This window comes from Gopherus flavomarginatus, chromosome 7 (assembly GCF_025201925.1).
Source record: "Gopherus flavomarginatus isolate rGopFla2 chromosome 7, rGopFla2.mat.asm, whole genome shotgun sequence".
Lineage (NCBI taxonomy): Eukaryota > Metazoa > Chordata > Testudines > Testudinidae > Gopherus > Gopherus flavomarginatus.
The window spans coordinates 57,099,632-57,115,135 of NC_066623.1; the positions used below are offsets into that span (position 1 = coordinate 57,099,632).

A 15,504-nucleotide genomic window follows, 5' to 3' on the forward strand; every position below is an offset into this window, starting at 1 on the left:
CTATCCCCCCAAACAGCAAGAATGTGCTGAACTAATGTACCTTCTCCAGCACCCGATCGGGCCCTCCTTCAACTCCTACTGACTTCACGGGTGGGAGTGCGCTTGGATCTGAGGAGACGATTAGGCCCTGATGCCTATTAACTCCTGTTCTTCCTGGCTTTCCCTCCCCTCCGCCTCTCCTTCATGCTGGAGCTGGGAGCGAGTTGCAAAAGGATCTAGGCAGGGTTGAGAGTGGGCTAGAGCATTGCAAGGGCAGGTGGCTGCTGTTCTGGGCAATTGCAGGCACTATTAAGCCCACTGTCCAGGTTCACTACATATACAAGGGGGTGGGTGGGTAGATATGAGAGAGAGAGAGAGAGAGAGAGAGAAGGAGAAGAGATGCGACACACGAAAAGGAGAGCAAGAAAGGCTCTCCAGCCTCCTTGGCTTCCACCCAGCAAAGACAGCACCTGTGCCCAGCTTCCTGCAAAGCCAAACAAACCCTGGCAGTGTGCTTCATAGCAGTGTGCTTCAGGATTGGCAGAGCGCATCTGGCTTCTACCTGCTGAGCATAGGCAGCAGGTTATATATGTTTGTGGTGCGCGGGCACCAGGAATATTCAGGGCCGAGGGCCCCGCTCCAGCAATATTTGGAGCTGGGTCTCTTCCCTGGCCCTGCCTGGATCGGGCCCCAGCCCCCGTGGGCCTCCCCCTGCCCCGCCGCATCCCTGCCTGGAGCAGGTCCCAGCTCCCACCTGCCACCCCTCCCCCTGCGTGTCCCCCCCGCCGTGTCCCTGCCTAACAGAAATCAGTGCACGCCTCTCCCCTGCCTGCTTGGGCTCCCGGCAGAACTGCTGTCTGCTGCCCCAGGGTCCAAGCGCCTTCCAAGCCCTACTGGCAGGGCAGGCTGCCATTACCCTGTGCTTCTGCCCTCGCCCTGAGCCTCCCCAGCGCCCCAAACCCCTCATCCCCAGCCAGAGCCCTCATCCCCCCGCACCCTAATCCTCTGCCCCAGCCAGAGCCCTCATCCCCCTGCACCCTAATCCTCTACCCCAGCCCTGAGACCCCCCGCAGCATGAACCCCTCATCCCCAGCCAGAGCCCTCATCCCCCCGCACCCTAATCCTCTGCCCCAGCCCTGAGCCCCCCGCATCATGAACCCCTCCTCAGCCCCAACCCTCATCCCCCCGCACCCTAATCCTCTGCCCCAGCCCTGAGCCCCCCGCATCATGAACCCCTCCTCAGCCCCAACCCTCATCCCTCCACACCCTGATCCTCTGCCCCAGCCTTGAGCCCCCCGCATCATGAACCCCTCATCCTCAGCCCCACAGCCCTCACCCCACACCCCAACCCTCTGCCTTAGCCCTGAGCCCCGTTTTGCATCATGAATCCCTCATCCTCAGCCCTCACCCCTGCACTCCCTATCCCCAAACTCCCTCCCAGAGCATGCACTACCTCCCCCTTCCCACACACCCCTTCTCACCCCCAAACTCCCTCCCAGAGCTTGCACCTCCACCCCTTCCTACACCCTCACCGCCAGCCCAGAGCCTGCACCCAAACTCCATCCCAAAGCCTGCACACTTCACCCCCTCCTGCACACCCACCCCCTGCCCCAGCCCAGAGCCTGCACCCAGCACCCAAACTCCATCCCAAAGCCTGCACCCTGCACCCCTCCTGCACCCTAATCCCCAGCCCAGGACCTGCACCCCAGACCTCCCCTCCCAAACCCCTCCCAGAGCCTTAGGCAGGTGGGGGCGGAGTTGGGGCGGAGGGTTCTGGGCACCACCAAAATTTCTACAAACTTGCCATCCATGCTGCTGAGTGAGAACAAGACAGAGAGAGATGGAACGAAGTATCCCAACAGGACTCAAGATGCTCTAATCTCTGTTAGCTGTGGGGAAGAGAGTAGTGCGTGCAGAGGGCTGGCTGGGGAGCAGCTATCTGCTTGTTCTGGGACTGGATCCAGATTTTGTGTACATATATGACTCTGAACAACACCATCAGTGTAGAAAGGGTAGAGACAAGCCAGGCTTGCAACACCCAGAGCGGTGTGAGACAAGAGAGGGTTGGGACCTGATGGCTTCTGCCTACACCTGGTGGCACCGTATGGATTTAGCACTAAAATCCAGCAAGGTCACTGGCAACAGGAGCTGGGGCTTCTTGGCAGATGTGGGACATAATGGAGGGCGCACAAAAGTCTACAGGAAGAGTCCATCTCCTCCTTTTCCCACTAGCTGGGCTTAGCAATTGGATCTCACAATACCTTTGCATTACAAACACTCTTCTAGCTCTGTCTAAAAGCTGTTCATCCTGCTGCTGTGCTGGGCAAAGTCTGTAATCTATAAACGATGCTCTCTAAAGGCATCTCACCTCTAGCTTCTTGAGCTCTTGGCCTTCCCTTCACTTCAAACAGCCACATCGCTTCTCTCAATCCTGTCCCTTTGGGATTTTGAATTACTCACCGAGTTGCCCTTCTGCATCTCTTCCTTTCCAAAGGACATAACATCCTAGTCCAGGGGTAGGCAACCTATGGCATGCCCGCCGAAAGCGGCACGCAAGGTGATTTTCAGTGCCACTCACACTGCCCGGTCTGGGGTGCTCTGTATTTTAATTTAATTTTAAATGAAGCTTCTTAAACATTTAAAAACCTTTATTTACTTTACATATAGCAATAGTTTAGTTATATATTATAGAGTTATAGAAAGAGACTGTCTAAAAACGTTAAAATGTATTACCCGCACGCAAAACCTTAAATTAGAGTAAATAAATGAAGACTCGGCACACCACTTCTGAAAGGTTGCTGACCCCTGTCCTAGTCAATACCCAAGACCCTAGAGTCCTTGACACATTCTCTTTGCTCTTTGCAGTAGCTTCTCAATTTCTGCGATGACCTTCTCCTGATACAATAACCATGGTGGAGCACAGTATTCCACCCATAACTGGGCAGTCAACGGTCCAGATTCACATAGGACTGTCCTGATTTTGAGTAGGCCATCCAGTAACTTTGCTACCAGGACATCAAAAGTGTCCCTGAAACATCTCTAAGGATCTTTTTGACAGCATGGTATTGCAAGGTGATGATGCTGGCTTGCGAGATGGACATATTTTGTAAACTGATGGCCCCAATGCAATAGTAACAGTCACAACAGTGAAGCAGGGTGAATTTGCCCTTGGGGATGATCATGTTATTATTTATTTCCATTTAGAATAATGCAAAAGTTCCCATGCACAGGCTCTGAGCTCCCAGCCCATAACTTACAAACACCAGCTATGCAGGTCAGGAAAGTCTTCTGTTCTACCAGGAAACAAGACCATCATCAACTAGTAACTAAATAAGTGGCAACACAAAATACTGTAAAAGAGTAATTTTCTTCAGTCTGTCAGGTATGATTTTAAGGTATTTCCACCATCAAAACCAACACCAGCCTATCTAGCAGAACTGGAACATAAAGGGGTTTGGGATATAGAGCGTTTGACTCCTAAGCTGATGGTCAGAAACCACCTCAGGTCTGCAGTGCCCAGAAGTTGTTCCCCTCCAATAGCTGTTTGACAGCCTGTGTAAAAGGAATGGTGGTTTCCATCTTTGCAAGCTGAGATGGGGCCAGCCTCAGTTACCTCAGGGACAGCCTTGCCCTCCATGACTGTCACTTGTCACAACAGTTGCATCACAATGGAACAGCAGAGCTCGAGAGCAACTCACCTGTGTGCAGGAGCAGGGGCTTTCACAATGATGGCCCCACAAATATGGGGCTCATTCCTAGGAAAGATCAGGACGGCTGGATGGCAGAGAGTCTTGTCACCTTCAGAGCAAAAGGCAAGGCCCAGATTTTGAGACAGCCTTCCCTCAACCTTCCCATCAACAGGAGACAAGAAAGCTCATCACCTCACAGAATGGAGCAGAATTTTCAAAAGAACTCAGCTCCTCTTTGGGCCTCAAAGTAAGTGGTTAGATCTTCAAAAGAGCTCATCCCGTTGGATGCTGGGAGCTTCTGAAAATCCACCTGCCAATGGCACAGCGGGAGCTGCCAACTGCTGGGTGCTTTGGACAAGCTCACTCTTATTACGGCCTAGACGAGAGCTGAGCTCATGAAAACCTGGCTCCGCGCTCTGTGAACAGGCCCTGAATTCACAGAGAGAGAGAAGAAATTAAAAAATGGGGAACAAGAGAAGACAGGCTCTCCAGTTCAACCTGGAAGCACCGCAGAGGGTTAGCAGACGTCTCATTCCAGCCTCCTTGCTGGTTGGTTTGGGAATTAGCTCTTTCAGCAGTGCACCGTCACTAGTGGTGTGTCGCCCACCATTACTCTCTTGGTCTCCGTCATCCTCACAGTCGGACCCACGTCACTACCAGACTGCAGCATCTGCTTCTGGACACTGCCCTCCAGCTGTGCCTGCTCTGCTGGCTCTCCCTCACTTCCGGGGGACTGGCAGCTTCTGGCTCTATCACTCGCCTCAATGGCTCACTGTAATCCTCAGTCTAGCCCCTTCCTTCAAGGGCAAACTGCAGTCTGGCTTAGCCATTCTCATTGCTGGCAAACGTGGGGGAAGGGGGAGGGCCCAGGCCTACCCGCTACTCTGGACCCCAACTCAGGGATCCTCTAGCAGCAGCCATTTACTTCCCTCCTCCAACTCTTCCTTACTACCTACTTCCCTGGGCCACTTCCCCGCAGCCCCAGCACCTTCTCTGCCCCGTTGTGTCAGGGCCCCAGTCTGGCAGTCGTCAGCCTAGAGCTCTCCCAACCTCTGTTAACCCAGCCCAACACTGCTCTATTTCAGGTGCTTCTCTAAGGCAGGGGTGGGCAAACTATGGCCCGGGAGCTGCATCTGACCCTTCAGACATTTTAAACTGGCCCTTAAGCTCCCGCTAGGGACCAGGGTCCAGGGCTTTCCCCGCTCTGGTGCTCCAGCCGGGGAGCGGGGTCAGGGGCTTGTCCCACTCGGTGTGTGCTGTGGCTCCACATGGCTCCTGAAAACAGTGGCATGTCCACCCTCTGGCTCCTACACATAGGGGCAACCAGGAGGCTCCGCACACTGCCCCCGCCCCAAGCATTGCCTTTGCAGCTCCAACTGGCTGGGAACAGCTGTCTGGACGCGCCTCCGTGTAGGAGCCGGAGGGGGGACATGCCGCTGCTTCCGGGAGCTGCTTGAGGTAAGCACCACCTGGAGCCTGTACCCTTGACCCCCTGCCCCAAACCTGATCGTGCTTCCGCCCTCCAAATCCCTCGATCTCAGCCCAGAGCACCCTCCTGCAAGCCCAACCCCTCATCCCCAGCCCCCACCCCAAGCTAGAGCCACATGCCCTGTGCACCCCAACCTCCTGTCCCAGCCTCCTCCTGCACCCTGAACTCCTCATTCTGGCCCCACTTACACCCTCAGCTGGAGCCCTCATCCCCTCCCACACCCCAACCCCCAATTTCATGACCTTTCATGGCCTACCACACATTTTCCATACCCAGATGTGGCCCTCAGGTCAAAAAGTTTCCCCACCCCTACTTTAAGAGCCAATTCTTCTCCCTTTGCCCTGCAGAGAGAGACTGCCTTCCTAGCTGCCCTACAGCCTTCTTATAAGACCCAGCCTGGCCCTGATTGGCTGCTTTCAAGCCTCCACTTGATTGGCTCCCAATAAGCCCTTCCATGATTGGCTGGGGCTCTGCTGCAGCTTCTCTGGCTTGCTTTAACCCTTTCCATGTCAGAGTGGGGCAGCTGCTCCACTAAAAGCCCATACTCTTGGGGCTGTGGGGGGTCTGACATGGATGCAGGGGCTTGGTTAGCCTCAGGAGGAGAGAAGTCTTGCGTTGCTCGACGGTGATGGTTTTAGAAGCTGCCCTGATTATCTGGCTGCTGTCCCAGCCCCCTGAGCTAAAACACTGCTTCCTCCTAATACGCTCAGTGTGCTGGGGGTCCCAAGCAGAGGGACATGGGGAGAGGGCAGGTGATTAATGGAACTTATTATGGACGGTGTCTCTTTGTACAGGCTGGAGGGGCATGGAGAAGGCAGCATGAGCAGTGGCTAGAGCCTCCCAGTCTGGAGAAGGTGGCATCCTTCCCCCTTCTTTCACTTGGCCCAGGAAACTCTTCAGCCCCTCTCCAGCCTGTGTTTATCTCACTCTGCAGCAAGGGCCCATGCAAACCCCTATGGCCTAGAGGTGAAATCCTTTCCACAGGACATCACATTTCTTCTCAATGATCCCTAGGTGGAGCTGAGCCCTAACTGCGCCCCTAAGGCTTTTCCTGGCACCCTTGTGGTGCACCTGGGACAATGACCACCAACTAAACAACAACCATGAGGAGCAATCCAGAGAGCCGTGGCCTAGGAGCTGCCTAGTGGGGAAGCAGCCAGGAGAGTGGGGGGATAAATGGTAATAGTAATGAGGCTCTGACTTCACACACAAAGTGCTGAGGCTGCCATGCGCCATCCCCAGCTCCAACAGCGGCAGCAGCCTCTGCCACCGGCACGAACACTTGGTATTAAATTTATAACAGAAACCAATTAAAAGATAACAAGAGAACACAAGAGAACATATGCTCTAGATCACAAGAATTTAAGTGTTTAAAAAAACCCACGACCTCCGGCTATCACAGGGGAAGTGTCAGTATTGTTTCGAAAGGCCCACAGACTATTTCAAAACGCATCTCTCCAGCCATTAGCGACTAGCTGTCATCAGCCAGGTGATCAGTACAAATGGGGAGGGTGGGATGCATGCAATGACCCAGGAATGCTCCATCTCTGGGTGGGTTGGGACAGGATCTCAAATGAGTATTTTGCTGCATGTGAAGTACGTTTGCTCGCTCCCTGCAAACATCAGCAGGTGGCTTGCAGGCCTATGGATCTTTAGAATGATTCCACACCTTTCTTTTCCAGACTAGGCCAGAACTATTTTGCAGCAGGTTTCACAAGGAATACTGGCAGGTCTTTTACTACTTAGCGGACACTGCAAATGGGACCTCTAGTCCATAGGGACCTCGAGAGGTCATCAAGTCCAGTCCCCTGCCCTCATTTGGTCCTGCCATGAGGGCAGGGGACTGGACTCGATGACCTCTCGAGGTCCCTTCCAGTCCTAGAGTCTATAACTCTATGGACCGCATATGTACATAGATCCAATCAGCTCTGCAAATAGCCTCTCAGCTCTCATGTACTTTGCAATGAACTCTCTGGGCAAATAAAAAGGACATGAGACAAACCAAGGCAGAGGCGGGTAAGTCTGCAGGAGTGTAAAAACTTCCAGTCAGGTTGTGCATAGCTTTGCGGGAAAGGTGTGAGGACTCCTAATCCACCTACCATCGCCTTGCATTGGCAAGAAGTGCAATCTGGGTCCTTGCTTGCCCGGCCCAAAAGAACCAGGGACTCTAGTGTAATTGCTCAAACATTTGCACATGCACTCAGCAGGTTCTGCAGTAGGAGAGCGTGGGTCTTTGGCCCCCTCTCGTGCTTGGTCCACATAAGAGGTTAATAGATCAGCTATAACTTCTAGTTAGAAATTGTAAGCCCAGCTCCTCAAAAGTATCTAGGTGCCTAATTCCCATTGATTTCAATGAGAGCTGAGAAACAGCTGAGACATGTTTATCTTGGAATGCAAATCACCAATGCAAAGTTCTAACTGCTGCAGGTTAACTGCATATTTTGCATTTTGCCATGAGTCTGCGGGATCCAGACAGAGAGAGAAACATTTCCCTGGCCAGTGTAACCCACTGGTGAGTGTTTCTGGTCTGCATCTGTATCGAACCACAAAAGACATAAGTTGGTTACAGGCCCTGCTAGGAAGACTTGGTTCTGTAGCTCAAGCTATAGCAGCTCACATATTTTGCTCTGAAAGTCTCCAGGTTTGTCCCTGGTGTGCTGGCCAAGATAGTGGCTGTCATACAGCACTGCCAAGAGTGGCTATGCAGACACGTGTTCATGATTTAGTAAAGCTGGTGATATTCAAATTCCCAGGCATCTTTCCTGACCATTTGGTTTGCCAGAGCCAGATGGACTGACATGGCAGTGGCTCTCTCTGTGAAACTCCAGCGCACCCAGCAGGAGAAGGCGAATAGGTGGGTAGTTCTTGAACTTCCAGGGCTCCTCCTGGCATCTACTGAGATGTCCCTTTTTTCTCCCACATGAACAGTATGGATTTTCCCTGCTTTACTATAGCCTGGATTATTCTTTCATGTAACTGGTAGAGGATGTGGTAGGTGCTTCCGATGAAAGAGGGACCCATTAAAAACCTACCTGGCTGGCATGAGAAAGGGAACTTTGATCTGCCGGCCTGTCTCACTGTCATTTGCTTTGAACAGAGAGGCTGACAGATCCTTCCCACTTCAAAGGAAAGCGCCTTGATGTCACTTAGCTGGAGCTACCGGAATGCCCACTCCACAGGGAGCACTCGGCATGGGACAGTCATTTTCTCATACAGGAAAAGGTAGGATTCACGTGTCATTTCTCTGCCCTCCAGCTGGCAACCACCTGACACTGGAAAATGATGCTGTGGCCAAACTGTGTGCTGGGCCACACCAGCACCAAGCCTAAGTAAGGCTCCTGAAGTCAATGGAGAGCAGAACGTGACCCTACAGACATGAGGATTAAACCGATCCCCCCATCTTAAAATGGAGGAGATGCTCCTGCATCCTTCAGCTTCAGCCGGCGAGGACCTCATGGCAAGAGATGTTGCAGTGCTGTGACACTGAGCTGCCAGGGGTTGATATTACATGGCAGCATCCCAGGGGCACTGAGGACAAGCTCAGCAGGAGGTCAGATCCACAGCTCCACTGATGTCAGTGGGGTCATGCCTATTTACATTAGCCCCTGGAGTTTAGCATGGAATCATGCATCATCATAACTCAGGATGCAGGAATTCCACTTAGGGTGGTAGGGGGATCTTTAAATCACCAATAGCAGTTAGGTGAAGGATGTTCATTGTTCAGGGCTTTGTTTTTGCTATAGCTGGAGATCACATGAAAGCAGTTCTAGTTACAGTAGAACCCCTATTTTACAAACTAACCTGGGATTGAGGAGTTCATAAAACTAAAAAGATCATAATAATGAGCATCTCAAAAGGACAGGAGGTCCATTGCCTAAGTTGCAGGACAGTGCACTGCATCGCTATCTTCATGTCCTTCACACCACTGCAAAATGACTTCCAATGCACTGAAGGCACTGGAATGTGAAGAGACTTGTTCTTCATCTCACGTGATTTGTTTTTCCCCGGCCAAGAAAAAATTATTTGTGTAATTGGTCGTTCGTTAAGATTGATGCTCGTGAAATCGAGGCTCTACTGTGTTGCTATTATTACTTGTCCCTAGGGATTATGTACTTAATTTCTCTCTCAGACCTCTACAGTACAGCTGATCTGGGCAGGAAGCAGCATGAGAGAAGGAAGAGGAAGTAGGAAGAGTTACTCAGGAGTGAGTTGTTCAAAGTCACCATTTGCTCTAGGCACAAAGCCGAGGGCTAAGTCTGATCATGAACCTTTGGACTCCATCAACACAGACTGCACATTCACCCCAGAGGCCACTTCCCTGGAACTTCAGCCCACAGTGTGATGCATACAATTGGCAGTCATTACAAGGGGGTCAGAGAAGAACTAGTGCCTACGTTAATAAGTCAGTTTGTCTCCATCTTCTACACTCAACAGAACTTACTGTTTAAACATTTTGCCAAGAAATAGGACAGTGCTAACCTCACTCAGAAACCCCTGCAAATAAAACAAGCCTGTTAAACCAAAAAGAAGAAAGGGCTTTTCGTTTCCCCATTGTGCTGGAAATGGACCACTTTGGGACAGCAATGCAGGAACAGGGGGAAAGCAGCAGCCAGAGAATGATTTGTTTCTTGCAATTTTTCAATCAATATCTCGACATTCACCAACTAAAAGCTAAGAGAGAAAGTGGCAGGTGTTGGAACAGGAGAGAAGCTGAAAGGAGATATTGTACAGGAAGAAAGACTACGAGACCTGCAGAAAGGAAGAGACCATGGTGAAATGGCCCAGACTGGAGGGGAAAAAAGGAGGAAATAGAGAAAAGAAAAGTTGCGGTGCTCAGAGAGATCCTGCCACCGAACTACAGTGGACTTAATACTAAAGAGGGTGGTGTGACATTTCCCTCTGGTGTTATCTGGATCGGTGATCTGCTAGGCCTCTCTAATCCTTGACTCTGGGAGCCAGCCTTACCCTGCTTTCCTGTGAGAACCCCAACTCCTGGGCTGTTCACACACAGCCTCTGGCATGTAAACTGCCCCCAGCTACTTGCAAGCAAATGACACTAGCCAATATCTCTGGTCCCAGACACAACCCTGGGAACCTCCATCTTGCAGTTATGGGCGCTGGATGCTACAAGCTTATAGAAGTTCGTCAGTTTAACAAAGAAATTGATATGCACCAGACTTGTTCTCCCAAGGGGAGTCTCTGACACACTGCAAACCAAATGCACTGCTTCAGGTAGAATAAACAGATTTATTAACTATAAAGGTAGATTTAAGTGATTTTAAGTCACAGCATAACAAGTCATATTTGGTCAAATGAAATAAAAGCAAAACGCATTCTAAGCTGATCTTAACACTTTCAGTGTCCTTACAAATGTAGATGCTTCTCACCACAGACTGGCTTTTCAGCCATGCTCTCCCCTTTGATCAGCGTTTCAGTCACTTGGTTGTGGTGTCTGTAGATGGAGATGGAAGAGAGAGAGCCACTATGGCAAACGTCTCTCCCTTTTATCATGTCCTTTCTTTCCTTGGCTTTGCCCTCCGCCTCACGTCAGAGTCAGGTGAGCATTACTTCATCGCAGTCCCAAACTGACCAAAGGAAGAGGGTGACTCCCTCGAGGGTCTAACAGATTCTTTCGTTGCTGCCTAAGCCAGTGTCCATTGTTCCTGTGAGGCTGGGCTGGGTTTGTCCAGTCCATGCCCTGATGAGGTATGAACTGCCTCTCTGTTCTTGGAGAGTTTTTGCATGGGCTTGCTTTAAATCATGAGGATATATTTTCAGGCTCATAACTAAATACCTGAAATTATAACCTATAACCTTACTGTAACAATTACTATAACATCACTGTAACAACCATGCTCAGTGCATCATGAGCCTTCTGAAGACACCCCACATGACAAACTTTGCATTGAATACCACACAATCATTTTATAAAGATGAACATGGGGGTGGAGGGTGTCCCCTGAGATACAGAGTGTCACAGGTGGCTTTGGGAAAACCTGTTTCAATTGTCGTATGAATCCAAGTGATCCATGCAGAGTCAGAGAAAGGTGAATTTCCCAAATCAGACCCATGCATAGAAGCCAAGTTTCCATCATGCCAGGACAGAGCAAGTCCCATTATTTATTTTAGAGCCAGGAGTTTGAATCTCCAAACTTAAGAGATGAAAACACTCTACTAGATTGTCTAGTTCACTTCTTGCAAGTGCACTGTTGCTCCTCGCAGTACAGGTCAGGCAGATTCCTGCTGGCTGTAAATGGCACTTCCATAACATGTAACATTCACCTGAATGGGACATAGGAATGGCCCATCTAGCCTGGTATCCTGTCTTCTGACATTGGACAGTGCCAGGTGCTTCAGAGGGAATGAACAGAACAGGCAGTCATCAAGTGATCATCCCATGTTGTCTACTCCCAGCTTCTGGCAAAGAGAGGGTAGTGATACCATTGCTGCCCATACTGGCTAATAGCCATTGATGGACCTATCCTCCATGAAAGTATCTAGTTCTTTTTTCAACCCTGTTACAGCTGTGGCCTTCAAAACATCTCCTGACAAAGAGTCCCACAGGTTGACTGTGCATTGTGTGAAGTAGTACTTCCTTTTGTTTGTTTTAAACCTGCTGCCTATTAATTTCATTGGGTGACTCCTAGATCTTGTGTTAGGTGGAGGAGTAAATAACATTCCTATACACCTTCTCCACACCAGTCAATATTTCATAGACTTCTATCATATCCCCCCCCCGCCATTAGTCATCTCTTTTCCAAGCTGAAAAGTCTTTTTTCATCTCTACTCATAAGGAAGCTATGGCCTTCTCTGTACCTTTTCCAGTTCCAATATATCTTTTTTTAAGATGGGGCATCCAGACCTGCACGCAGTATTCAAGATGTGGGCATACCAGAGATTTATATAGAGGCAATATGATATTTTCTGTCTTGTTATTTATTCCTTTCCTAATGGGGTTCCTAACATTCCGTTCATTTTTTGACTGCTGCTGCACATTGAGCAGATGTTTTCAGAGAACTATCCACAATGACTCCAAGATCTCTCTCTTTAAGAGCTAATTTAGACCCCATCATTTTGTACATATAATTGGAATTATGTTTTCCAGCGTCCATTACTTTGCGTTTATCAACACTGAATTTTGTCTGCCATTTTGTAGCCCTGTCACCCAGCTTTGAGAGATCCCTTTGTAACTCTTCGTGGTCTTTGAACTTAACTATTTTGAGTAGTTTTGTATCATCTGAAAATTTTGCCACCTCATTATTTACCCCTTTTTCAAGACCATTTATGAACATGTCGAACAGCACTGGTCCCAGTACAGACCCCTGAGGGACACCACTATTTACCTCTCTCCATTCTGAAAACTGGCCATTTATTCCTATCCTTTGTTTCCTGTCTTTTCATCAGTTATCAATCCATGAGAGACCTTCCCTCTTATCCAGTGACTGCTGACTTTGCTTAAGAGCCTTTGGTGAGGGACCTTGTCAAAGGCTTTCTGAAAGTTCAAGTTCACTATATCCACTGGATCCTCCTTGTCCATGTGTTTGTTGACCCCCTCCAAGAATTCTAACAGATGGGTGAGGCGTGAGTTCCCTTTATAAAAACCCTATTGACTCTTCCCCAACATATCGTATTCATCTGTGTGTCCGATAATTCTGTTCTTTACTGCAGTTTCAACCAATTTGCCTGGTACTGAAATTAGGCTGATTGGCCTGTATTCCCTGGGATCGCCTCTGGAGCCTTTTTAAAGAACTGGTTTCACATTAGCTATCCTCCAGTCATCTGGTACAAAACTGATTTAAATGACAGGTTACATACCACAGTTGTTAGTTCTGCAATTTCATATTTGAGCTCCTTCAGGACTCCTGTGAGAATACCATCTGGTTCTGGTGACTTACTACTGTTTAATTATCAATTTGTTCCAAAACATCCTCTAATGACACCTCAATCTGGGACAGTTCCTCAGATTTGTCACCTTAAAGGAATGGCTCAGGTTTGGGAATCTCCCTCAGCAAAAAATTGATTTAGTTTCTCCGCAGTGGCCTTATCATCCTTGAGTGCTCCTTTAGCACCTCAATCGTCCAGTGGCCCCAACTGATTGTCTGGTAGGCCTCCTGCTTCTGATGTACTTGACATTTTTTTTTGCTGTTAGTTTGAGAGTCTTTGGCTAGTTGCTCTTCAAATTCTTTTTTGGCTTTCCTAATTATACACTTGATTTGCCAGAGTTTATGCTCCTTTCTACTTTCCTCAATAGGATTTAACTTCCAATTTTTAAAGGATGTCTTTTTGTTTCTAACTGCTTCTTTTACTTCCTTGTTTAACCACGGTGGCACTTTTTTGGTTCTCTTACTAGGTTTTTTTAATTTGGACAAAATTCCTTCCAACTGCTCCTCTGAAAACATCAAGGCAAATCAAAGAAATCCCTTGTATTTTGACCTTAACCATCAGCAGCCACAGCAATCAGTAGAAAACATCAGCATGGATGTGTTTTCCGAAAAGTAAGATTTGATCCACAGAATACCAAGTGATCAGTACTGTATGAGGAGTGACTGCTAAAAGCAAATGCCATGCAGAACTGGAATAAAGCTACCAGAGCTCTGGGAGTGTGTGGAGAATCTTGCACAATGTCACAGCTGGTTTTGCTCCCACAGTATTACACTGTTCACTGTGTGAAACAGAATGTCTGACGGAGACAGTTAATGAGAGCAAAAGAAAAATAGACACGTAGGTGTCCAATTCCCATTGACTTTCAGTGGTGGGTGGGTGCTGAAGTACCCTTTTCACCATTGGAAATCTTGCCCCCACACTTGCCCCTGTACTTACACACAGCACAGCGGTGTGTGCAGTTACCCTTTCCGCCTCCCTGGTGCGTGCCCAGAATTTCCTGTTTGCACAGATTCACATTGTATTTTACAGGTTGAAAGCACCTACCTTGCAAAATTTAGCCTAGATTCTCTGTCTCCATGTCAAGCTTCTCTGACCAAGCTGACTAGCTTCGCCAGGGAAGAACTAGCCCACTACACATGCCTCCCTCAACTGTCTGATTCCTGATGACTCCTACACAGAGACCAATTCACAATTGGGTATAGCAATAAAAGAAAGCTAAGGTTCTGGGGTGGGAGTGGGGGGACACTGGAGAGGAGAAAACTCCAGACTCAAGACCCAGGTAGAAGACTTCCGATGTGGAAGAGACAAAGATTAAAGACATATATGAGCTAAGAGTAGAATCAGGCAGGAAGGCTTGGTGGCATGAATGCATTAGCCTTTCATCTCTCTGGCGCTTGGCTTTTTATCGCCCCTAATGACCTCATCCAATCCCTACTGAAGCCAGCAGGAGTCTTTCCATTGAGTTCAGTGGCTGCGGGATCAGGGCTAAACAACAAACAAAATGAGCTGGCGTCTTAGCTTGAGCAGTTTGTCCATATCACAACACCAGCATATGATTGGCTGTAGGAGTCTATGTTGCGGGGATAGAGAACAGCCAGTATGAAGATGGGAACACACTCCTTTGGTGCAGGCACACCTGGCCTTGAAAAGGGCTCCCTTACCTTGACTCCACACAGCTGGGATCTGCGGATACGCTCTCTGGAAGGATGTGTGTTCTTGATCACTGGCTAGGCCTCTTACCTTTGCTTATGTCTTCGTACTCCAGCCAGAGCTGCCGCTGGACCTGTTTATTGGGATACCAGATGGAGCAGGATTCCTCAAAGCCATAGACTGCCTCCTGGATGTAGTGGTTGCCAAACTGGTCTAGCAGGGCCACGAAATCACCTCGGGAAGTGGCTCCATCGAGAGAGTGGAGGGCGTTGCTGAAAGCTGCAGAGGAACGGACACAGCAAGCAATGAGAAGTAGAAGGCCTGGGTGAATATGAGAAGGGGCGGAGCCAGAGCTCCCAACAAACCCCACCCCAGCAGGGCCTTACTCCCTCTTACGGCCCTGCATGGCCAAATACGGGCTGTGACAATCCAGCCTTTAGTTTTCAAGAAGAATAGGATCAAAACCTCACTCAACCCAAAGGCTATTCTACCACCGTCCTCCCCATCCTGGCTTGCAACCCAGCAGTACTTACACTGGGAGATGGTAAGCTGGTTGAGCCGGACATGGTACATGATGGAATGCACCTTCCAGTGCTGCAGCAATGGGTATCCAGACACCTCGCTGAAATTCACCATCCCTGAGGGAGACAGGAGAGAGACCCCCTCAGCGCTGGGGAGCGGCAAAGTGCCCAGTGGGCAGTCTGCCCCACACCAGGAGTGTGGTTCAGGGAAGGGAGGGTGTGCAAGACCATCCCCAGTGCACAGAGAGGGGAAATGGAGGTGCTGTGTCTTAGGGAGGGAGGCTGGGATGTC

General features: G+C 49.5%; 1 protein-coding gene across 3 annotated transcripts in view; it reads right to left on the reverse strand.

The window, feature by feature from the left end:
* Positions 1-15,504, reverse strand: part of ASTN1 (astrotactin 1) — a 209,522-nt gene that overhangs the window by 24,173 nt on the left and 169,845 nt on the right. For all 3 annotated transcript variants that reach the window (XM_050962986.1, XM_050962985.1, XM_050962987.1), the window contains exons 15-16: positions 15,225-15,329; positions 14,782-14,970 (exon numbers count right to left, since the gene is read on the reverse strand). In XM_050962986.1, the coding sequence (XP_050818943.1) occupies positions 14,782-14,970; positions 15,225-15,329 (294 nt within the window). The remainder of the gene's footprint in view (positions 1-14,781; positions 14,971-15,224; positions 15,330-15,504) is intronic.